The sequence below is a fragment of the Rattus norvegicus genome, chromosome 5 (assembly GCF_036323735.1).
Source record: "Rattus norvegicus strain BN/NHsdMcwi chromosome 5, GRCr8, whole genome shotgun sequence".
In the NCBI taxonomy this organism is placed as follows: domain Eukaryota; kingdom Metazoa; phylum Chordata; class Mammalia; order Rodentia; family Muridae; genus Rattus; species Rattus norvegicus.
The window spans coordinates 60957635-60982637 of record NC_086023.1 but is presented as its reverse complement, the minus strand read 5'-3'; the positions used below and the strand labels follow the sequence as shown (position 1 = coordinate 60982637).

General features: G+C 50.1%; 2 protein-coding genes across 3 annotated transcripts in view; one reads left to right on the top strand and one right to left on the bottom strand.

Moving 5' to 3' along the window:
* The first annotated feature begins 19 nt into the window (after positions 1-19).
* Aqp7 (aquaporin 7) lies at positions 20-14143 on the top strand. Of its 2 annotated transcripts, XM_039109352.2 has the most exons (8): positions 1703-1755; positions 1900-1981; positions 2988-3102; positions 11468-11591; positions 11999-12136; positions 12388-12506; positions 13332-13549; positions 13832-14143. In XM_039109352.2, exons 3-8 carry the CDS (start codon positions 3007-3009, stop codon positions 13944-13946), a joined length of 810 nt encoding a protein of 269 aa, XP_038965280.1. In that variant the 5' UTR covers positions 1703-1755; positions 1900-1981; positions 2988-3006; the 3' UTR covers positions 13947-14143.
* Positions 14144-23748: 9605 nt separating this feature from the next.
* The window catches only part of Nfx1 (nuclear transcription factor, X-box binding 1), a 58750-nt gene continuing 57495 nt past the window's right edge, over positions 23749-25003 (bottom strand). Inside the window, exon 24 of the mRNA NM_001024784.2 lies at positions 23749-24962. Within this exon, the coding sequence (NP_001019955.2) occupies positions 24890-24962 (73 nt within the window). The 3' untranslated portion in view covers positions 23749-24889. The remainder of the gene's footprint in view (positions 24963-25003) is intronic.

Here is a 25003-nt window from a genome sequence, read left to right as displayed (position 1 = left end):
CTTGGCTTAAGTGGCATGAGCCAAACCCCTGCCCTACTGACCTCTCCCCTAGAGGAGCACAAGGGGACTCACAGCCGCCCTGGGCAAGAGGCAGGCTCTGAGTGAGGACTTAGAGACTGCAGAGCCTCAGTTCAGTTACAGCTTGAGCCTGCCGCAGTAATGGAGGACCAGAATCAAGATTATCTGTGATACTGACAGAGGGGCTGTGAGACAAGGCTAAAAAACAGAGCAGTCACTTCAGCAGAGTGAGCAGGGCTGCAGGTAGGCTGGGACAGGGGAGCCTCCTTGGGGCAAGCCCAGCAGGGATTTTTTGGGAAAGAAAGTTCATCAGGAGTTGGAGTATGAGTCTCTGTCCTGGTCCAGTCCTATGTGGCTGTGTGACACGGACAGACCGGCTGTGACTTGGCTGTGGAGGACCCCGAACTGCTGAGTGGGGCCGAGAGTGGGAGGGTACATTGGTCCGCACCATCAGAAAGGCCACATGGAGGGCAGAGGGAAGAGCAAATCTGACAGACTGGGCAGAAGGGAGGCAGGTCAGAGATGGGTCTGCTGCTGGCTTCTCCCCCAGCGTCGTCCTCAGAGGTCAGACCAGGGCACAGGGGGTTCATCTTTAAAGTTAGGGATATACATTGATGCTTCATCCAGAGAAATTTGGGTAGAGCCTGGCTGAGGGCAACTCAGGAGTCACCTTGACAGTCTGAGAGGAGGGTAGGACACAAGGTAAGTTTTAGGGAGGTGGGAGGGCTGACTTTGGCACTGCATTATTCAAAGTTGGGTAGATGGCAGACTTGGCCTTTGAGGAGCCTGCTATTAAGGTCCAGGGTCCTGGGGTAGCATGGGTAGTGGGACTAACAGGACACTTTCACAATTGCTTAAGGCACTCCCACTCTCCTCCCTCCTCCCTCTTCCCTGTTCCTTCCTCCCTCCAGCTTGCCTGGGTTTGGGATAGCACTGGCAAGGGCTCTCCTAATCTGATTGCTTCTCCCCAGAGAAACTGACGTTTAATGGGAATAGGGGGTCAAGTTCTGTGTCCCTCACTCAGCCCTAGGTTCCTCTCTGGTTCCACAGGATCTAAAACTCAGAAAAACAAGCAATGGCTCAAGCCGGGGCAGTAACCATCCCTCATACCACCAATTCTAGCCCCTATCCTTGGCCCAGAGCACTTTAGTTGCTCTCTCGTCTTGTCCCCAGCCTTCCCCTCAGGGCAGCTGCTCTCCTAGGCCCCTTCTTTCCTACCTGCCCAGTAGCCCATGGGGCCCGGCCCGCCTGTCTCTGATGTCCCACAGCACAGCTGATATCAGGTTAAGGGAAGCTCTGAAGATCAAGATGAGGATACAGGACCTGTGAGCAGGTCCTGCCTGCCCTGTGTAAATAACAACTAGCTGAACCAAATCCCTCACCTTTGACTCTTGGGTACAGCCAGAGTCTACACTAGTCAGGGCTGGGCTCTCTTTACCTCCCTACCCTCCGCTCGGAGCCTCACTCTCCCGGCTCTCCAGCCGCTCTGTCCTCAGTTGCTTTCTGTACAGATGCTCAGACTCCCTCGGAGTTCTTCCCTTTTCCTGAAGCTCTCTCCCGATATTTACCCACATGGCTACTCCTTCACCCCCTCCACTCATTTCCAACGAGGCCACTTAGTGAGGCTTCCGGAGACTACCGTACTTCCGGTCCCACTCCTTGCGCAGCCGCAGCTGATGCGTTCCCAGTTCCCTGTGGTTTCCAGGACAATCTCTGTAGCCCTTACTGCCCCCTCAGGCAAGCATGCTTATTCCAATCCATTGCTGAGTGCCTGAGTACCTTGGTCATCCACTGTGTCCTCTCACTGGACTTAAAGACCAAGTGGCTCCTTCTGGATTGACGACGTTGCTCTCTCAGCCGTGTTTCCCTTCTTGTCTTTAGACCCACTTTATGAGACTGGATGCCAAGTGAAAATAACCTTCTCCGTATCTCCCAGCCTCTCCTTCCTGTGGTCTCAACTCAGGCAAGGACCCCTTCTCCTCAGCTCCTGCCAGAAGTCAAGGCCTTGATGTTCCCTCTCCATCATGGCTCCCGCATCTAGGCACTGATACCTTAAATACCTAGACTTTGTGTCTCTCCCCACTTCCCCAAGGCCCACCTAGCCACATCTGTCCTGTTCCTCTTCATCCTTGAGACCCAGCACCTTCCCCAAACACCAGCCCTGTACCCCCCTAACAGACATTGGTGCCCAAAACTCATTTTTCTTCATCTGACCATCAAACAGAACTTTTACTGAACAAACGTTTATCAAGTGTCAGGCTCTTTAGGCGGCTTTGGTGTCAATCTGGGTCAGAGCAAGGAATAGGTTGCTGGGTTCTTGGTTATTCAACGACCTCTGCACATCTGTGGACCTGGGACTTAGGGTACTCTGGGAAGTGAGACCCTGTCTCTCCTTCCTCCTTATTGCTGCTTCATCCATTTGCTCGCAAGCATCTCTGTGCTGGCCTAGTTGCAGAGCCCAGTGAGTTTGCCGAACCTCTCCCCGGTCCCATCGTCTGAAGAACCCATCGTTTGTTTTTCAGGCTTCTGTGCTGTTCATACAGCCCAGCATCAGATTTTACCAAACCTCATGGCAGAGTTCCCTACTCTTCCTAAACCTTGGCCTGTGGCCCCGAGCTCAGCAGAGAGACAGACACAACTGAACTCCATTTCCCACCAACCTCAGACCCCGCCCCAACACAGACTGCGCTTTCAGCTCCTGGCCTACCCACTTTGTAAATCAGCCGCATTGGTACACCCTTCCTACCTGTTCAGCCTGGGGTGGAAGGAAGAAGAGGCCTAGCTGGGTCATCTTTCACTTCCATGTTCCTATGGCCCTTGGGTGTCTCTCTCTACTGCCCTGGGCAGGAGAAGGTACACGGGGAGAGGCAACTGGGTTACCCATTAACTCAGCCATGAGTTGAAGGGCCGATGGGCAGGATGCAGACTTGAATCTCCTTTCTGTTTGTTGGCTTGGTCTGTTGCTTCAGGTCCACCCACAATTCCACAATGGCCGGTTCTGTGCTGGAGAACATACAATCAGTGCTACAGAAGACTTGGGTGCGTGAGTTCCTGGCGGAGTTCCTGAGTACCTATGTCTTGATGGTGAGTGGTTGGGTGGGTGGGGGACCGACAGAGGCAGTCCTTAGCTCATCCCCACAGTTGACCCCAGGGGTCATATCATTCCCTTCCCTGCCTCTAGCTGGGAGCCGGGGAAAGAAGAGGAAATCAGAGAGGCCTTTCTCATCATGTCTTTTTGGGACAGAAAAGGGCTCACGTAGGCCGGGATAGAGTGGAATCGGGGATTGACAGATGGGTGGTAAGAAAAACCAATACTGAGAAGACTGAGTAGCAAGGCATGATGGCTCGTGTCTACAGTGTCAGCATGTGGGAAACTAAGGCAGGGGAATTGAAGGTAATTTGAGGGCTAGCTTGCTATAAATAGCAAGTTTTAGGATAGTCAGGGTTCTGCTGTGAGGAAATGTCTCAAGCAAAACAAAACAAAACAAAACACAATGACTCAACCAACCAAACACGAAGGAGACCTGGGCTTGGTGATGCCCGCTGAGGCAGGGAGGGTAGTTGAGGGTTCGAGTCCTTTGTCTTATTGCTCCATAACAGGTTCAAGGCCAGTGCTGTGCTACATGGGAGGTGGAGGGACCTTTGAGAATTGATCTGAGGGAAATGGGTATGCAGTCACACAGGGGAATGAAGGGAAGATGGCTCAGCAGGTAAAGGTGCTCAGTGCGCAACTCTGGTGGCCACAGTCAGTCCCTGGAACTAAGGTAAAGCCAGAAGGAGAGCATTACCTCCATAACGCTGTTCTCTGACCCACACACGCAGCTCCACAGCGGCATGTGCGTGCACGCGCACGCGCACACACACACACATACACATATGCACATACACACACACTCACACACACACACTCACACACACATACACACACACAGACATACACACACAAACACACACACACATACACACACACTCACAGACACACACACTCTTTAAGAAGTAGAAGTAGTAGAATGCACCGGGCATGTTTGGGTTTTAGAAGGCAGCAGTGGAGAGGAGCCAGCTATTAGGCTGTTGTTGGAGGAGGTTGGAGACTGGGGGATGATGGAGTCAGGGATGGACGAGAAGGCAGGTGCTTGAAGAACGGTAGATGCATCAAGGAGACTTTCAAGCCACAGATGAGGGTAAGCCCCAAGGGGCTGTTCTGGAGCACCGTGTCAGCGCAGGGCTCAGTGTCAGTGTCAGCGCAGGGCTCAGAGATGAAGCTAATTTGGACACAGAGGAGATACCAGTGGAGGGATCCAGGAAGTAGTTAAACAGGGGGCGCTGGTGCTCACGGGAGGCTTGGGCTGGAGTGGAAGAGGTAAAGTTCACTATGAGAGTGGTTATAAAAATTGTTCAGAATTAATGACGTGGGAGGGACTCTGGACATCGAGGCTTTTGTCCTAGCCCTGACTGTCAACAGCTGGCCGGAGCAGCTGGGTCTCTCCCTGGGTCCCAGCCTGACTTCCCAGTTTCCTAGTGTGTGGAATGCCAGTCTGAGTTCCAGGCACTCAATCTCACTGTTCAGGGTTAGAGTCTTTGTTGGCAAATGTGAACAGTAGCACCAGGCTGACAGACTTACGTGAGGAGGCCATGTATTGTACGCATGTTCGGTTGGCTCCTTGTTAATTATTATTATATTTTAAGGTTTTATTTTTAATTTTACAAATGTGTGTGGGTGTTTGTAATGCCAGTGCAGGTGTCTTTGGAGGTCAGAAGAAGAGAGGGTCGGATCTCTTGTGAGCTGTCTCATGTGGGTGCTGGGAATTGAACCTGGGACCTCCGGAAGAGCAGCCAGTCAGTGTTCTTAAGTTCTGAGACACATTTCCAGCCTCCAGCCTGTGTTTTGTTTTGTTTTGTTTGAGATAGAGTTTCACTGTATAGGCTTGGCTGTCCTGGAACTCACTCTGTAGACCAGGCTGGCCTCAGATTCATAGACCTCTGCCTCCTAAGTGCTGGGATCAAAGGCATCTGGCTGGTTTTTTATTTATATGAGCACACCATAACTGTCTTCAGACACACACCAGAAGAGTGCATCAGATCCCATTACAGATGGTTGTGAGCCACCATGTGGTTTCTGGGAATTGAACTCAGGACCTCTGGAAGAGCAGTCAGTGCTCTAAACTGCTGAGCCATCTCTCTAGCCCCTTCCTGGCTGTTTTTTTTTTTTTTTTAATTAAGATAATTTTTAAAATTTGTGTGTGCACACATGTGTGCCTGCATGCATGAATTTGTACGTGTGTGTGTGTGTGCACCTGTGTGCTCGTGTGTGTGTGTGTGCGTGTATACATGTGCACATGCATGCTGCTGGGGTCCTTATTATTTTGACAGGCACCGGAGCTGTTCTTCCTCTCTCCCTCCCTGCCCTCCATCCTTAGCTTCTTGGCTCCTGAGCTGTGAGGAGGACAGCCTGATTCTCCTCAACTCAGAGCAAAGTCATTCATTTATGACGAGACATTCCAGTCCTGTGAGGGCTGTTAAACCTTGGAATGTAGGAAGCTGCAGGGTGCAGGAACTGCACACAGGGTGAGACGCTGCCTCCACCGGCTTTTTAATTTTCGGGCGGTGCTGGGGATCAAACCAGAGTCTTATGCGTGTGCAGCTGGCTAGTGCTCCAGCACTGTCTCCAGTTACACCCTAAGTCTTTGCTTTCGGAGGTTTTAATTATTTTGTTTTCTTTGTGAGCGTACAAGCTTACTACAGTGTGAGTTGGAAGGCCAGAGGACAGCTCACAGGAGTGGGTTCCGTCCCCGTCCCCTACGTGGATCTGGGGGATTGAACTCCAGTTGCCAGGATTGGCAGCAAGTGACTTTATCTGCTAAGTCATGTTGCCAGGTTCGTTCGTTATTTCTTTCTTTCTTTCTTTCTTTCTTTCTTTCTTTCTTTCTTTCTTTCTTCCTTCCTTCCTTCCTTCCTTCCTTCTTTCTTCTCTCTGTAACTCAGAGAGATCTGCCTGCCTCCATCTCCTTAGTGCTGAGATTAAAGGTATGTGCCACCACACCCAGCATTTCTTTCTTTCTTTATATCTATCTTATCTAATCTATCTATCTATCTATCTATCCATCCATCCATCTTCTATCCGTCCATCCATCCTCCATCCACCCACCCACCTATCTGTCCATCTCTCTGTCTGTCCGTCCATCCATCCATCCATCCATCCATCCATCCATCCATCCATCTATCTAAAGCAGGATGTTTCTACGCAGCCTTGATTAACTTCAGTTTTGAACTCCTTCTGTCCCAGCCTCTTCGGTGCCAGGATTAAGGTGTGTGCCACCACATTAGGCTTCCTTTCTTTTATTTTGATTATTATTGAGCAACTGCTGCACACCAAGCACTACCACCTTCCCAGATCTTTACAACGGCCTGTAAAGTAGGTAGGAAATTATTAATTTAGTCAGGGTCTCTATATAGCCCGGGCTGTCCTGAAACTCTCTTTGTAGACTAGGCTGCCTTGAACTCACAGAGGTCCACCTGCCTCTGCCTCCTGCATGCGGTGCTTACGGGTGTGTGATGGTGCCTGGCCTGAGACAGGTACTAGTATCACCCCCATTTTACAGATGGGGAAATGATGGGTTCTATGAGACTAAATCACCTGTCCAAACCTAGATGGAATTTGGGCCAGGCCAGTGTGCTTGACCCTCCGTGCCTTTGTCCCTGGGCTTAGAGATGGCAGGCTTGCTAAGATCCTCCAGCTCGGGGAAGGCCACTTGCTTCGGTCTCTGGGTAGCCCCAGAACACCTGGGCCTCAGGTGTCGTCTTAGAGTGGGAGCATCAGCCTTGCAAAGCTCATTCTCTGTGAGGGTTTAGAAGCAGCGGCTGTGGAAAGAACTCGGTGAGGCTGGACTTCCGTGGGACAGTGCGTTGTTATTTTCAGTTTCCAGTCCTGTGCCAAGACGTGGGGGCTTTTGTAGTTGTAGGAAGCTCAGGGAATCATCACTAGGGTAAAGGTTCTGCTCAAAAAAGGCTACTGTGACCTTGGGCCCTACTTCAGGCAGCTGGGACGAGGTCGGTTTCCTGGCCGCGGCTGGGGCTGTGGTGGGCGGGGCTACATTCACTGACTAGGGAGAGGAGGGGCTGGAGCCACCAGGCCCCTGGAGACCCGGCTGCGCGAGTGAGCCACAGGGCAAGGCTTGCAAACTCAGATGCCACAGTCGGAGGGAACGGTGTGAAGGGCTTTGGCCCCTGTCTGTATAAGGGTGTCGCTGCATCTGGCCCAGCTGTCAGTTGTCATGGAGAGTGGAACAAAGGCCAGTGTTCCCAGACTGCTCTCATTTTTCAAGAGCAGCTGAAACTTCCAAAATCAACTATCCCAACACAACCTGAGCGTTGGGTGGGTCAGGCGGCAGGCATTGCCGGTCTGCAGACCCAGCAGCAGGACCACATCGGGTGAAGCCTGGCCACACGTTCATCACCTTTAACAAATGACTTTGAGGCCAGGTACGGTGGCACATGCATGTAATCCCTGAACTCCAGAAGCTGAGGCAGGAGGACTTGTGTCAATGACTTTGACTTGAGTGGGATAGAAGTTGGACCTAAAGCCCCTCCATGTTTTCCCAGCCCTGTCGCTTCCCGTCGGCCTGGCCTCATTCCACACCCATCAGTTCTTATCTTCTCAGGATGCGTTTTTCTCCCGGATTGCAAGCCAGGCTCCTCCGGGCTCTGCTGCACCTGCCCTGGGCTCCTGCAGTGAGCTCTGTTCAACCGCCTTTCTCTGCCTCCACAGCTGTTTCCCTCTTTCCCCCTAAGGTTTGCTTGTTATTGATATTTAAGTGTGTGTGTGTGTGTGTGTGTGTGTGTGTGTGTGTACACCAGTGTGTGTGTGCTTGTGAGTTCAGGTGCCCATGGAGGCCAGAGGCATTAGATACCATGGAGATGGGGGACACAGGTCCTCTCTGCCTTTAGCCACAAGCCTTCTCTCCCGTCCTTTTTTTTTTTTTAAGATTTATTTATTTTTATGTAAATACACTGTTGCTCTCTTCAGACACACCAGAAGAAGGCATCGGATCCCATTACAATGGTTGTGAGCCACCATGTGATGCTGGGAATTGAACTCAGGACCTCTGGAAGAGCAGTCAGTGCTCTTAACCTTGAGCCATCTCTCCAGCCCGGTCCTCTCTTTTTTTTTTTTTTTTTGGATATGGTCTCACCGTGTAGTCCAGGTTAGCCTCCAGTGTGGAATTACAGGTATGTGCTACCACATTGGCTGGCTTGTTTGGTTTTTTTTGCCATTTTTCACATGTGGTGTGTGCGTGCATGCGGAGGCCCAAGATTAATGTTGAGACTCATCAGACTTCCATCTTCCCCATTCAGACAGGGTCTCTCAACCACACCTACATCTTGCTGATGCAGCCCATCTTTCTGGCCAGATCGCACTAGGGATACTCCCTGTCTTTGCTTTTCTGAGGTTGACATTACTGGGGGGCTAACACACCCTTCAGCAGTTAAGTGGGTTTCGGTGGATTTGAACTCAGATCCTCACACTTGGCCTGGGACGTGTTTTAAATGCTGAGCCGTCTCCTTAGCTGCCTCCCCTCCTTTTTAGAGACAAGGTCTTGCCTCATTTATAACCCTGGCCCCTGGTTGGCCTGGAATATGCTATGTGGAGCACAGTGCCTCGATCTGAGCGCGGACCCCTCTGCCTCTGGACTGCTGGGATCACAGTGTGCATTGCCCTGCTAGACCTGGTTCTTCCCAACTCTGCCCCGTCCCTGAAAACTGAGCTCCTGCTCACCAGAGAAAATTATCATGGGGGCTCCCTGCAGCTCCTCACTTTCCTACCTGTTACCTGTTCATGTACCTGACCGTCTCCCTCAGCTAGAGCAGATGCTCTCCCTCCAGTCACCCACACCTACTCTCCCAGGCACTCTCTTTAACATATATACATATATAATACATACATATATGTATATGTATGTGTATGTATGTGTGTATATATGTATATGTATATATGTGTGTGTATGTATATATGTGTGTGTATCTCTCTCTCTCTCTCTCTCTCTCTCTCTCTCTCTCTCTCTCTCTGCCTATTAGCCTACCAAAGTCTCTCCACCCAAAACAACACAAGACAGCCTCAAACGCGGCAGCCATCTATACAAGTTCCTTCCAGTTCCTTTTATCTGGCGGGGCTGTGCTCAGTGGCAGAAGCACTTTCTGTTACGAACGAGGGCCTGGATTCCACCCTTAGTACCTCAGACAAGAAGAATCCAACAACACTGACCCTCAAAAATCATCTTTGCTGGACACAGTGATGTGTGTCTGAGGAAGATAGAGAAGAAGAACTTAGGCCCTGAAGCTATCCTGGGCAATGTAGTGAGACCTTGTGTCCAAAAACCGAAATGAAACCAAAAAATATCCATCTTTTCGGGGTTGGGGATTTAGCTCAGTGGTAGAGCGCTTACCTAGGAAGCGCAAGGCCCTGGGTTCGGTCCCCAGCTCCGAAAAAAAAAAAAAGAACCAAAAAAAAAAAAAAATATCCATCTTTTCCTTACTACCATTTGCCTCTCAATCTCTTGGACTCAACCACTGCCCCCAGGGACGGACCACACAGCACTCAATACGTGTGACTTTTGGAATGTCACGCCCAAAGGAATGCTATTTGGACCTTTATACATATGAGTCAGGCTGCCAAGCAGAGCTGACCATGCCCTTCTTGGGATCCAACTCTCCCCGGTGTTTATGAAGTATTTTGATTTTTTTTTTCACCAGGGTGTCTCTGTGTAGCCCTGGCTGTCTGGGAACTCACTCTGTAGACCAGGTTGGTCTTGAACTCAGAGATCTGCCTGCCTCTGCCTCCTGAGTGCTGGGATTAAAGGTGTGCGCCACCATTGCCCAGCTGTGTTCATGACAGTCTTTCATTTTGAGATATGCTCCAGCTAGATTTCTGACACCCACCATGAGTCCCACACAGGCTCAGCCCCGTGCCCTCCCATGGCGTCCTCATCCCCCGATGGAACTGGTCCTAGCTCTCCTATCCTCAATTCCTTCCTCTTTTTTCTATCACAAACAAAGCTGTACAAGGGAAATGCTGAGTCAGAAATGTATTTAATATTTTGTCATCGCCACATTAAAAAGGTAAAAGGCGCAGGTGAGGCCATTTTGAATCACTACCGTATCTAACCCATATATTCCAAACTTTGTGTCAACCTGTTGTCAGTGGAAAACTACTAAAGTTTTCTGATTCCAAGTCTGCGAAGTCCGGTGCATGCTTTACACCATGGTAGATCCAGTTTGTCGGAGCCACAGGCAAGCACGTAACAGCCACACCTGGTCGGTGCCTGCCATGTCAGAGGACACAAATCTAGACTCCGATCTCCAGCAGTGTGACCCTTAGGGATCTAGTCACAACACATAGACAGAACACATGTGCATTGCGAAGGAAGTACTTTCTGGGTGTGACGATTTCTTTCTTTTTAAAAGTTTATTGTGCGTTATTTATCCTAGTGTGTGTTTATCTATACATGTACACTTATGTGTAGGCACATGGGTGCCACATCGTGCCCGTGGGAGTCACAACCGTCTGTAACGGGATCCAATGCCCATTTCTGGTGCGTCTGAAGACAGAGACGGTGTACTCACACACATAAAATAAATAAGTTTTAAAAAGTTTATCACATGCTGTTTATTTTAGTGTGTGTTTGCATGTGCATTTACGTGTGGACACGTGTGTGTGCCATATCACGCCTGTGGAAGTCGGAAAATGACTTTTGGAAGTTGGTTTCCCCCTTCTATTGTGTAGGTTCTGGGATCAAACTCATGGGGTCTGGCTTGGTGTTGAACACCTTCTCCTGTTGAGCCATGTCTTTGGTCCCTTGAATGTTTTATGACGTAGTACCAGTTACTGCAGGCAGAGGGGATAGCATTCCTAAGCACACACAAGACATTCACATTAGCAAGGACGGCCGTAGATGGCTTCTTAGACTCATGCCTGACTCGTTGCGTCTCACGTCACGTGACCGTGAGTAAGCCATTTCTAAGCTTCAGGTAGCCCACCTGTGGGACAGGGCAAACAATGGCTCTTTCACTTGGACCTTTAGAATCTCCTTAGGCAAGCCTGTAGTGTGAGAGTCTGGGAATGGGGAAGCCTTGCTCCCACCCCGCACTTCAGGTGGATCTGGATTGGGTCATAGACTCTGGCTCTGCCATCCCAGACCCGGATCTCTCTTATCCCCACCACTCGCTGTCCCCGATGCAGATCTGAGAGGCCTTACTAGGGGGGCCAAGGAGGACAGTTTATAGGAAAAGGCTCTGGAGAGGGAAAGCAAAGCAAGGTCTTTATGAGTGACATCGGGGAGGCCCAGGGACGAGGGTATTGGGGATGGGTGGTGAGGAGGAGGAGAAACCGAGTTTTGAGTATTCTTCTGATAGCGGATGTTGGGCAGGCCCCTAACTCAGACGCTCTCCCTCACAGGTGTTTGGCCTTGGTTCCGTGGCTCATATGGTTCTAGGAGAAAGGCTTGGCAGCTATCTTGGTGTCAACTTGGGTTTTGGTTTCGGAGTGACCATGGGAATACATGTGGCAGGCGGCATCTCTGGTGAGTGAGCCCATATCTGGTCTTACAGGTAAGGCCAAATCTCCCCCAGTGGATTGCTTCTGCCTCCTTCAGTCCCTTCCCTGGTATGGTTGGAGAGTAGTCACCTTTAGGTGACTCAGAGGGAGGAGAACCTCTGTGACACCTTGGCCCCTGCCCATGTCTTCCCCAGACTCTTCATGGACCTTTTGACTCACCATCTTTACTAGCTGGGTTATCTTAGGCAAAAGATTAAGCTTCTCTTTCTGCACTTGTCTTAAGGTAGAAATGGAGGTGAAGAGGCTGTGTGTGGTCTTTTAAGGGTTAAAGGAGGAGTTCTTGTCAGAGAGGACACTCCAGAGATTCCTATTCACTGTTGCAATTGCTGTCATTTTGTTGCTTGTTTCTTTTATCCCTTACCGCACCCACAGGAGCCCACATGAACGCCGCGGTGACTTTCACTAACTGTGCACTAGGCCGAATGGCCTGGAAGAAGTTCCCTATATATGTGCTGGGTCAGTTCCTGGGTTCCTTCTTAGCTGCAGCTACCACCTACTTAATTTTCTATGGTGAGCATTCTTCCTGGATTGTCTACCTCCAGCCTCTTTTCCTGAAGCATAGCCAGGATTCCATCTTGGTATCCTGTTCTGGAATTAAAAAAACCCCAAACAAACAGACAAACAAGCACCGCCCTCCCCCTAAAAAAAACCCCAAACCCTAGCAGAGCAAAGCCGTTGAAATATTTCCAGCCACGTATTCTACAACTCCCTTTCTGGGATCCCAGTGGGGATTAGCTCAATCTTTGTCTTTGTCTCCACAGGTGCCATTAACCACTATGCAGGTGGAGAACTGTTGGTGACAGGTCCCAAATCCACTGCAAACATTTTTGCCACCTATCTTCCTGAACACATGACGCTGTGGCGGGGCTTCGTGGATGAGGTCAGTGACCAGGGTATTCCCACCTCAAGTCCCAGGTTACTGACCAGGGTGTTCCCACCTCAAGTCCCAGGTCAGTGACCAGGGTATTCCCACCTCGAGTCCCAGGTCGGTGACCAGGGTATTCCCACCTCGAGTCCCAGACTACTGACCAGGGTATTCACACCTCAAGTTCCAGGTCAGTGACCAGGGTATTCCCACCTCAAGTCCCAAGTTGGTGACCAGGGTATTCCCACCTCAAGTCCCAGGTTACTGACCAGGGTGTTCCCACCTCAAGTCCCAGGTCAGTGACCAGGGTATTCCCACCTCGAGTCCCAGGTCGGTGACCAGGGTATTCCCACCTCGAGTCCCAGACTACTGACCAGGGTATTCACACCTCAAGTTCCAGGTCAGTGACCAGGGTATTCCCACCTCAAGTCCCAAGTTGGTGACCAGGGTATTCCCACCTCGAGTTCCAGGTTGGTGACCAGGGTATTCCCACCTCGAGTTCCAGGTCAGTGACCAGGGTATTCCCACCTCAAGTCCCAGGTCGGTGACCAGGGTATTCACACCTCGAGTCCCAGACTACTGACCAGGGTATTCCCACCTCAAGTCCCAGGTCGGTGACCAGGGTATTCCCACCTCAAGTCCCAGACTACTGACCAGGGTATTCACACCTCAAGTCCCAGGCTACTGACCAGGATGTTCCCACCTCGAGTCCGGCATGAGAAAGAGAGAATAATTCTGCATGGGGTGGTACCAAGGCATATTTTTGCTGCTGCAGATCTGGGGTCCTGCTGAGCACCTGTGACTTGTCCCCACTGGGTTACTATGGCATTTACTCCCCAGGTATTTGTGACTGGGATGCTCCAGCTGTGTATCTTCGCCATCACGGACAAGTTGAACAGTCCAGCACTTCAAGGGACCGAGCCCCTCATGATAGGCATCCTTGTTTGCGTTCTTGGGGTGTCCCTAGGCATGAACACAGGATATGCAATCAACCCATCCCGTGACCTGCCTCCCCGGTTCTTCACTTTCATTGCTGGCTGGGGCAAGAAAGTGTTCAGGTACAACCCTTGCCAGACTCCATTCCTGTCAGCTTTCTGGGGGTCCCCACCTGCAGGGTGCACAGAAGAGTCTTATGAAGTCTCCAGATGGTCTGGGAGGAGGAGGGGCCCAAAGATCTTCAGATGCAGATTCTGATATTGGACCGTCAACTCTGTTCCTGGATCCGGCTAAGGAAGAGAGTCCCTTAGCGTAGATGGTCTCCCTAAGTTGGTCTGAGCTGGGTAAGAGTGGCATCTCCGGGCATCGGTGTCCTCAGCAGGTCTCCTTCTTTTTGCCTGCAGTGCCGGGAACAACTGGTGGTGGGTGCCGGTGGTGGCACCCCTTCTGGGTGCCTACTTAGGTGGCATTGTATACCTGGGCTTAATTCACGCCGGCATACCACCACAGGGTTCTTAGAGATTGGAGAATTGTACAACAGGAGACCAGAAGACGACAGCATCGTCCAACGATCCCCTCACCCCATCTCTTCTCCTCCAACTTCTGCGAAACCTACCCTACCCATAAGTGGTTCTGTGCCTCTAGCTTCTAGAGTACTTCTTAGTAGAGCTTGTCTGTGACCACAACCCTTCTGCAATAAAGCACACCTCATACCAGTGGCCCCCACTCCTTGGGACCTCCTGCAGCCGGACGTACTCCTAGGTCCTTCTGGGGGGGCTCCTGAGTTATTCCAGTCTGGTACTTGTGGAGAGCAGGCTGGCCTTGAACTTGTGGCGTCTTCCTGCCTCTTTCCCCTGGGTGTTGGGGATGCAGGCATTTGCCACCCTGCCTGGCATGTTGCAGGGTTATTGTGGGCTCTTAATACTAGAGCATAGGGTCAAAAGAGTCCATCTCTTTCCAGCTCTGGGAGGTGGGTGCTGAGGGGATGTCTACTTTGGGGGCTCAGGGTGAGTAATAAAAGGGCATCAGACAGGCTGGGGGTCTTTTCATGCATCAGTGTGTGTTGGGGGAACAGTGAGAAAGAGACCAGTGGTAGCTGGTGGGGGACCAGATTTGGGGAATCTGTGACGGTTTCTGGGATGGAAATACAGGATCTCCTGGCTTCTCTCTTCCTCTAGTTCTGAGCCAGAGAAGGCAAGGCCAAGAGTTTACATCAGAATTTCTCCACCTTTTGTTTGTTTGTTTGTTTTTGTTTTTTGTTTTTGTTTTTGTTTTTGTTTTTGTTCTTGTTTTTGTTAATGCCTTCCTCAGGTCTCCACCCCTGTTTCCCTTAAAACAAGGTATTATGTAGCCGAGGCCAGCCTTGACCGGAACTCTGTATACCCAAGTCTAGCCATGAACTCTTGACCCTCTGGCCTCCACCTCCTGAGTTCTGGGAATATGGGCGTGTAACGCTATTCCCAGTTTATATGTGGTGCTGGGGTTCGAACCTAGGGCCCTGTGCATGCTAGGAGATATCTATAACTAATTTAAATCCACAGCTCCCCAGTTCTAATTCTTTTTCTTCATTAAACATTTTAATACCACATGTATACTGTGTGTCTGTGTCTTTCATCTGTGGACATGTGTGTGTATACATGTGTGGGATGATGTCACAGGTGAGGCAGGTACTGTATGGATATATTTCTTTTTTTTTTTTTTTCTTTTTTTCGGAGCTGGGGACCGAACCCAGGGCCTTGCCTTTGCTAGGCAAGCGCTCTACCACTGAGCTAAATCCCCAACCCCGATATTTTTCTTTTCCTTCCTTATCTTCCTCCTATTTCTCCTCTTCCTCTGATAGGCTCTCACCATTACTCTGGCTGACCTGGAACTCTGCCATGTAGATCAGGGTAGCCTGAAATCCACATAAATGCATCTGCCTCTGCCTTTTGAGTGCTGAGATTAAAGGCCTGTACCACCATACTTGGCTGAAAAGTGTTTAAAAGCCATTTCCAGAATCAGTTTTTGTTTTCTTAGTATTGCTTGATATGGAGTGGATGCTTTTAAGGGGTTGACCTCTAATTTCCTCCAGTTGGGAAGGAGGAAGCAAGGAGGCAAATCTTTCAAATAGGTTAAGAGACATTTGAAAACCTAATGAACTAGAGGAAAGCTCGGAGGACCAACTGTTGGTGTCAGCCGGAATTCAGAAGGCAGCATCCCTTCTGCCCTGCCATTACTGATCCCAGCCGCTGAACCCTTACTGTGTGCAAGCCCTGGGAATGCACGACGGGAGAGGCTAGGCCTTTGCCTCAGAGGACTGAAATGTATGCACATGTGTGTGTGTGGAGGAGGGTGTTGGGGGGAGAGGATAGATTCTTGGAGGGAAGGAGTTGAGCAATAGGGAGAGGGCTGCCCCAAGGGTTCTGGGATCAGAGGGAAGATCACAAATAGCCTTGCCAGGGAGGCCAGAGATTGATTTCCAGAAGTGCAGACAGAGCAGTGTGGTGTAAGGTGTTCTTTACTGGAACTGAGAGCCACACTTTATGACCTGAGAGGACAAGGGACAGGGGAGGTTGGGTTTCCTTCTGGAAGTAGTGGTGGGGACATGGTAAAGACTTAAAATCTTTAAAAAGCATACCTAAAACACAGACTGCAGGATGCTAGAGCTGGGACAATTGGGCCTAGAGTGAAAGAAAATCATGAGGCAAAGTGCTGAGAAGAGCCAGCAAGGGTCAGCGCGGTGGGCCTGCAGTGGGTCTGCAGTGGGCCTGCAGTGGGTCTGCAGTGGGCCTGCAGTGGGCCTGCAGTGGGTCTGCAGTGGGTCTGCAGATTCATGATTTGTAGATCAATCCCCACATAAGATCTCTAACAGGACAACACTGCACTGTAAGTGTAGAAATCAGTGCAGGGGCTGGAGATATGACTCAGTTATTAGACTGCTTGCCTCATATGTGTGAAGGCATGGGTTAGAGCCCTGTCACATCAGAGAAGGAGCTTGGTGGCTGGAGAGATGGCTCAGTGGTTAAGAGCACTGACTGCTCTTCCAGAGGTCCTGAGTTCAATTCCCAGCAACCACATGGTGGCTCACAGCCATCTGTAATGAGATCTGATGCTCTCTTCTGGTGTGTCTGAAGACAGCCACAGTGTACTTATATATAATGAATAAAATAAATCTTAAAAAAAAAAAAAGAAAAAGCCTGAATTGAGCACAGTATGTCACACTTGACATATTGAAAGTTTAAGGCCAGCCTGGGCAACTTTTCAGAACAAAAGTAGGATAGATATCAGAACAAAAGTAATATAGTAAATATATATTTATATAAAATATAAAATAAAAGGTGTGGAGGGGAGGACAGTAGGGAGGGAGCTTGCTGCCAAGTCTGCCTACCTGGGTTTGATTCCTTGGTTCCACTTGATGTAGAAAAGGAAGTGACTCCTGTTCTCTGACCTCCACATGAATGCTGTGGCAGGTGTGAGAAACACACACACACACACACACACACACACACACACAGAGGTATGTTTAGGTGGCAGAGTGTTTGCCTAGCATGAGGCTCTAGGTTTGGTCCCCAGTTCCACAAAAGAAATAAACAGAAATCTGTAAGGAAGAAAGAATTATAGTATGGGGCTCCAGGAAGGTTACAGCATGGAGCCCACTGGGATCACCAGCATCCGGGAAGGGAAGAGAGAGGCTTGAATGTGTCTGGTGGTGTCCCATGCTGGGAGACTGAGACCAGGCCCAGGAGGATGAAAGCCAAGCGACACAGAGCTGGAGGTGACCAGGGAGGTACTGGCAGCTACAAGTCTCCAGCCAGTTGTATGGTGGCCTCTTCTCTTGACCCTGGGCAAGTTCTCAGGCCCTTGTAAGCCAGAGGGACACATGAGAGGTGCACAGGCTCCAGGGTTGAGCTCTTACTCTCCCCTGTTTATTGATTCTTTCCCCCTCCCAACTCAGTGTCTTTACCTGCTAAGCCTTCACACTGGAAATAAACTTTTTGTTTGTTTGTCAGTCTCTTTATGTACCCCAGGCTGGCCTCCAAGTGTTAACCCTCACGCTGGGATCCCAGGCCTGAGGTACCTTGCCTGGCTCTGATAACACCTTGCAGTTTCTGGTCTCAGTGTCAGGTGACGAGAGCCTTGACCTCACCCACAGATCGGTCCTCTCCAGCCCCTGTGGATACTGGTTGAAAGCCCTGGGTCAGATGCCACCTAGCTTCAAGGCCAGAGGCACAAGGAAGACCTCACTCTCCTGGAGTTTATATTCATTTACAATCCACAGTGCTGAGGAGGAGGAAGTGGGAATGGGAAGGTATGGGATGACTGGGTGAGCTGTGTGGATCCTTAGGGGGAGACCACGCCGGACTGAAGTGAAGCCAGTGCAGAGCCCACGAGCTGGGAGGCTGAGGGGTCAGTCACTGTGTTGCAGTGCAAAGATGGTGAAGGGCGGAAGGAGATGAGGTCAGAGAAGTTAGGCCTGGGAGACTGAGGCCAGACCTGGGGAATAGTGGAGGACAAGTGTTGGAAAGGAGTAAGGGCTTCCCTGGAGGAGAAAGCCAGGCCTCAGTGTAGGAAGGAAGGAAGGAAGCAGCCAGGATGGGTGGGGTGGGAGTCACGGCAGCTGTGGGGCTTGGGGCTTTGGGCTTTGTTCATAATACATTCCTCTCCCGTTCTTCCTGTCTCAGCCACACTGTCGGTCGGCCCCTCTGACTTTGTGCCTTGTTTTGCCATCTAGACAATGAGATTTGGATCTGTTAGTGTTTGGTAGCCTCCCAGATGACTTTCTCAGACCTCTCTCTCCATCCTGCCTGCCTCTCCAGTTGCCCGAGCTATTGAGAAGGGACATAGAAGTGAGGCAGGTACAGCTAGTCCCGTGGCAGGCTCCTCTCAACTCTGGAGAGGGCTTAGGTCTCAGCCTGGTGGTCCAGCTTTGGGAAGAGTCCCTTACTCTTTGTTTGGCCTGCCCTCTCGCTCTCTCAAAGTCTTGCTAGGGGACACTGGCTGTGCTCTGATCTGGATCTTACCCAGTCTTGCAGCCTGGGAATAGGTAGGAACGGCCACCTCATGCTGATGACCTTTATGTAGGGAGGCTGTGGCCACCCCATTGGTGAACCCTTCAATTCCACACCCACTTCTGCCCTGACCTTGTAGTGGAAGGAGTAAGTCTGAGAGAGATTCCAGTCATCCATATAATAAGGAGTGTATTGAAACACTTCAAAAGACCAGGAAGGGGGCTGGAGAGATGGCTCGGTGGTTAAGAGCTCCGCCTGCTCTTCCAGAGGTCCTGAGTTCAAATCCCAGCAACCACATGGTAGCTCACAACCATCTGTAATGGGATCTGAAACCTCCTCCTGGTGTGTCTGAAGACAGCTACAGGGTACTCACTCTAGAGTGTACTCACAAACATAAAATAAATAAAAATCTTAAAAAAAAAAAAAAGACCAGGAAGCCACCAGCCTAAACCTGAGCTCCTGTTGTGCCCTCACTAACTGTGTGACCTGAGGTAAAAGGGAAACAGCTCCCAGCTCATGTTGCCAGTGCTGCAGACAGGGCTTATGTGGGGCACACGGGACTTCATCTCTCATCCAGTCTTCTTGCATTCAAGGGAACCAAAGGCCACGTGTCTTACCCAAGGTTTATGACCTCAGCTAGCTTTGGGCTTTAAACTGTATATTATAATATATTATAAACAAGAATGTAAATAACATACAGGAACAATAAAATGACAATAACTCACACATGCAGGCATGCAGGCACGCAATGCACATGCTCACACACAAAACAGCTATTCATAGCTGCACAGAGCCTATAGTCCCAGCTACTCAAGAGACTGAATCAGGAGGCTTGCTTAAGTCCAGGAGTTTGAAGGCAGCAGGGCAACATAGAAAAACATTGTTTCAAAACAAAACAGCAAACTCCCTCCTTATATTAAAAAGCCCAACATTTCAAGCGTCCACTTCTGAAACCCGGGCAGGTTGTTGAGCCTCCTTGGGCTTCTGTTTGCTCACTTGTAAAACAGAGATGAGGCCCAGAGACAGAGGAGTTTGTTTTTGCTTTGCTATTAGCGCTTCCCTGTGCTAGAAGTAGGCTGGGTAGTGTCTGCACCAACTCCTGCTCATCACACACCCAGCTTCAACTAAAGGGAATACTCCGAGGGAAGGCTGGGGTCGGGGGTGAACCAAAGGAGGGGGCGAGGCTGGGAGGGCAGGAGGCACCATTGCCCTGGTTCTCTGTGCTAGCCTGCCCCCTGAATGATTGACAGGGTGCTCTGGGGTCGTCCTAGTATCTCTTCCTTTTCATCTACTCTCTGGACATGACCCGGTCATCCACATCCTGTATTACCTCCCTAGCCCAGCCCTGCCTCAGACTTCAGACTCCCATGTATATATAGCCTCCTATGTCATCTCCAATGCCTCTTCCTCCCACACTCTCCTGAGTAAATGGCAAATCCAGTCTTTCAACCGCTCTGGTGGAAAAACTTTGAAATCATCCCTGACTCTCCTCTCTCTCTCACATCTCATATCACAGCTGTCAACAAATCCTTTAGGTATTATTATCTGCAAAATGTATCCGGAACCCAGCCACACCACACACACCAGTCACTTCTGTCTCTTGGATGTCACCAGTGGGTGATAACCTCTTTGAAGACGCTCATCCTTGCAGTCTTAATACAGGGGCTGGATCCCTTGTTTATTTTGATTACTTTTAAAGTTCCTTTTTTTTTTTAAATGTGGGTGGTGTATACCTTGGAAGCCAGAGACACAGGGTCCCTCTGGAGCTGGAGGTTGAGTCACCTGATCTGGGTGCTGGAAACCAAATTTGGGTCTTTTGGAGGGCAATGGGTGCTCTTGAGTTAGATCTTACACATTACTCTTCCCGAAGTTTTCCATCAGCAGTAAAGCCTGAGGCCTGACACTATCAAATCCCGTTATCATTTGATAGCTGCTCTTCCCTGTTACTGTCTCCCCCATGGCCTTTCGGTCTGGCTGTTTCTCCACAGTTCACGGCAATGGTTCCACAGCAGAGCCCTTTGCAGTGGCTGTTCCCTCTGCCTGGAATGGTTTTCCTTTGGGTATCTGTATGGTTGTGTTTTCTCCCTGTGTCTACAGTCCATATAACAACAAATAGAGAAAATATATCAGCAAAGAAATGAAAATGTGACCGAAAAAATATGGTTTGTAACTGCTACTAAAAAGTTTGACCTGCCAGGCCTTGGTGGGGCACACCTTTGATCGCAGCATTCAGGAGATGGAGGCATGGGCAGGCAGATTTCTGAGTTCGAGGCCAGCCTGGTCTACAGAGTGAATTCCAGGACAACCTGGACTACACACACAGAGAAACTGTCTTGAGGAACGAAACAAAACAAAAAGTTCGAACTGTAGTTCTTTCCTGGGAATGGGTAAGTGCGCCCCACCCTCTGACTTAGGGTTCTGTACTGCTCCCTAGTGGCCACTCTCGAGAAAGTCTTCTGAGAGGTTTAGCTTATTTTCTTGCCCTCTTGATGGGACCTGTTGGACCATCCTGCCGCACAGGGTCTCCAAAGAAGCTCTGTTCTGTTGTGAGGATGCACGGTACCTAGTGAGGATCCCAGGTCCCCTGCTGTTCATGAGTAATCTTGGGAAAGGAACTTATTTTCTGGAGCTCTGAAGGGTGGAAGATGAACGGGTTGGTCAAGCTTGACGTTGATCAGGTGGTTATCTCGGTGACTGCTACCCACTGTTACAGAAGGTCTCTGGAAAGGGTGGAGCGATGGACTTTAGACTCCTTCACTCACAACTGTGCTGCGTTGGCACAGCAGGAGAGCAAAGTGGGGTCACCGAAAGTTGCAGCTTCTCCAGGGCCACTTGACCACTGCTCCATTTCTCCCTACCCCCACCCACGCTACCTGCTAAGACTGTGCAGGTTTGGGCCGGAGGCTTAGCTGTTCTGATGCCCTGTGGCACGCAGACTCTCCACCTCCCCTTATGATGGCTTGGGGCGGCACACAGCGGAGAGTCATTGGCTCACTGGGAGGAAGCAGGATCTGCTCAGCATGTGATTAGGAGCCAGCACTTCACCCTGTGGACGCAGAACCCAATACCCACTGTAGGCAACGTGTCTGGGTCAGAGTAAACTGAGGCAGCAACCCAGACACCTCGGTGTTCAGCTGGGCTCTCTGCCCCCACATCTAAGTCTATACACCAGAAGAACACCAAGCTACAAGTTTCCTGGACCATAGGGAAGGACTCCCAAGTGAATTCTGCTTCCGGAAGCTAGGGCTGAAGCTCATTTTCCTGAAGACTTACTTACTTTCCTCCTGTACTGTACATCAACCCTGATCCCTGACTGGGATCATACACTGTGTGTCAGCTGAGGGACCAGAGTGGCTTCCAGGACTGCTTTGGGAAACCCTGAGTTCTAAAATGCCATGGGAGATCTATAGAGGTCCTGTGCTGTGTGAGAACTCTCTCTTGGGTGTGAGTGACTGAGGTTAGGTCAGTGAAGGCTGAGGTGCTGGCCTGGCCATGTCTCTTCATTTAGAAGAGTTCAATTTTCCTTTCAGACAGGAATTTAGAAGTCCAGCACTGGTTGGAGAGATGGTGCAGCAGTTAAGAGCACTGGCTGCTCTTCCAGAGGTCCTGAGTTCAATTCCCAGGAACCACATGGTGGCTCACAACCATCTGTAATGGGATCTGATGCCCTCTTCTGGTGTGTCTGAAGACAGTTACAGTGTACTCATATACATAAAGTAAGTGTGGGGTGGGAGGGAGACAGTAATATGGGAAGGAATTCCTCGAACTTAAATCTACAGAACAGCCTCTTCCGGCAAGCCTTCTTTACTAGGGCTGGCCTTTGGAATATGGCCGACAGGATCAGAGCTGTCTCCCATGGACCTGCGGTCAGTAAGACACCTCATCTTCAGCTACTCACACACGGATGGCCCTAAGGTTGAAAGGAGCCAGCCATGCTGGCCAGCAGAAATACTATTAAGAACTCAGTCTCTGGAAATCTCTGACCCACAGGAACATGGGGCTGGGAACCAGAAGACAGCTTTGCCTGACCCGTGGCTCCCTCCCTCCGTGATGAGGCAGAGGTGGTGGCTGTCTTTCCTTGTTTGCCTTAGTGTACAATTGTGTCTGTCACTGCTAAGTGAAGAATGTGCTAGACCCATGAGAATAGCTTGCCTTCACTGGGCTCCGGGGCCCTTTTGGGGACAAGAGACAAGCTTCCTGTCGACCCTTGGCTTACTAGCCTACTTCCCTGACTTGAATTTCAGCCTAGAGTAAGCCCCACCATTTCATCTGAGCTACTTCTGTAGCCTCTTGGGCTTCTTGCCTCAAAGCAGCCTTTACTCCCTCCCACACATTTCCAGCTGAGGTCAGGAAGACAAGTCTATGGTCCAATCCAGACCTTTTTCTTTTTAAGATGGCTTGGGAAGTCACAACATTTTTTTTTAAAAAAATTTATATTTTATTTTATGGAAAGTGGTGTTTGGCTTATGTCTGTATGAGGGTGTCAGAAGCCCTGGAATAGGAGTTACAGTTGTGAGCTGTCATGTGGGTGTTGGGATTGAAACTGGGTCCCCTAGCAGAGCAGCCAGTGTTCTTAACTGCTGAGTCATCTCTTCTGGAATTGCTGATCCAGCCTTGCTACCTGCTTAGGTTTGCCCATGGCCTCATGACTCAGAAGCCAGTCACTATCAGCCTCGAGGGCCCATCCCTAGTTCTCTCCTCCCTTCCTCCCTCCCTCCCGCTTTTCCAGGCCCAGTGTGGGGCTGGCCAGAGCATCCACTCACCAGGAGAGGCCCAACAGGTATCACCCTCTCTTTGATTAGTGTTGTGGACAAAAGGTGCTTACATTCTTCCCAGACGTGAGTGTTGTGCTCATGGACTCTGCATCTCTGATGCCCCAGGCTGTGACTCCTTTAATCCTCACATCCCAGGCCAAGCAGGAAGAGCTCCACTCCAAGTGGCAGGGCTGGGATTCCCTGAGCTCTGATCCTGGGCTCAGAAGTCAGATTTCCCTCTCTTACACACATCACCCACCTAGGCCCCTGGATGACAGCTGCAGACTTCCTGTTCTGTGTGAGGCCACAGATCCGTACTAAAGAGGCCCAAAGAGAGGCTCTGCTGTCCCCATCACTTGTCTCCAGTCCCCTGCCCCTGCTGCCATGTCCCCATGATTTCCAGGACCAAAGAGCAGCCTGCTTTTTCCTGTAACATTCAGTGTCCCTCAGGTGGGTTTGGTGATAGAGTGTGTAGTACCAGCATCAGTAGACTGAGGAAGGACGGTTGAAGGTGTAAGATCTAAATGGGTTTAAGCAATTTAGTGAGATCCTGTTGAAAACAAAAACAAAATAAAAAAGTACAAACTAAGTACCTTGTTTAATGATTCCAAGTTTTGGGGGCTCAAAGTTTATTTTAAAGCAAAAAGAAGCTAGGCGGTGGTGGCACATGCCTTTAATCCCAGCACTCAGAAGGCAGAGGCAGATGGATCTACAGGAGTGAGCTCCAGGACAGCCAGGGCTACACAGAAAAACCCTGTCTTGAAAAAAAGCCAAAACCAAAACAAACAAAAAACAAAAACAAAGAAAGAAAAAACAAAAAAAAAAAAAAAGAAAGAAAAAGAAAAAACAACAAAGAGAGGAGTCCAGCTTGTGCAGAGGGGGCCGACACAGAAGGCACACGCCTGCTTTAAGGAGGCTGAGGGCCTACAGTAGGGCACTTGGCACAGGCCCTGGACTGTCCACACACTTCTTTGAATATCGGAACAGTGGTTCAGAGCTCAGATGTAGGGAGAGTCTGTGGCTGCTGAAAGCCCAGGGAAAAGCTACCCCGTCCTGCTGTCTATGTGAGAGCTGCTATCAACCACAGAGAACTTAGGGCTACAGTGGACAGTGCATAGACCCACAGTTGTGAACACGACAGAAGAGCTTGCCCAAGGTCTTACCATTATGGCAGACAGCTAAACTGTTCCTGGGTAGGCTTGGTGACATGGTGAGAGAATGCCAGGGATTTGAGAAGACGGAATTCTATCAAGCAACCTGACCAGTCGTGAGAGACATCGGAAGCTTTTGGATAAGATGGCTAGGTTTAAGACACATGGTTCCAGACAGCTTACTGACGGTCAGGGCTTCGTGTGTCTTTCCTCATGAGGAAGGTGAGGCCCACGGGGGAACAAGTGGGACACCAAGTGCCACAAAGCCAGTTTGGGATAAAAATTCTGGTTTATCCAAATAAAATCTGATACTCCCCCAATCTCTTAGTAATCACAGTGATGGTGTGAGCAGCCTCTTCAAAACGTGACTAAAAATCCAGTGGCCACGGAGCCAGGGGCCTGTGGGCTGGAGAGACTGGGGTCCTGACACATTCATGCTTGGCTGTATCGGAACAAGACAGCACGGGTGCTGCGGCCATGCCAGGCAGGAGGAGCGGGCATGATTTATCTGCCGGCAAATGAGTCTCCAGTGCACAGCATTATCCTTTTATCTAAATATATCTATCTTCTCAGTCCTGGACGTCAAAGTAGTCAATCACAGGCTCCTTCACGATCTTCTGTAAATTACTGCTCCCAGGATTCCTGCAATGAGAGCAGAGAACAATCAGCCCGCTCTTCTCCAG

Coding starts and splice junctions, on each gene's coding strand:
- Aqp7 (XM_039109352.2), top strand. CDS start 3,007: ATGGCCGGTTCTGTGCTGGAGAACATACAATCAGTGCTACAGAAGACT. Junction 3,103..11,467: donor TGAGTACCTATGTCTTGATG/GTGAGTGGTTGG, acceptor TCTCCCTCACAG/GTGTTTGGCCTTGGTTCCGT. Junction 13,550..13,831: donor TGGGGCAAGAAAGTGTTCAG/GTACAACCCTTG, acceptor TTTTGCCTGCAG/TGCCGGGAACAACTGGTGGT.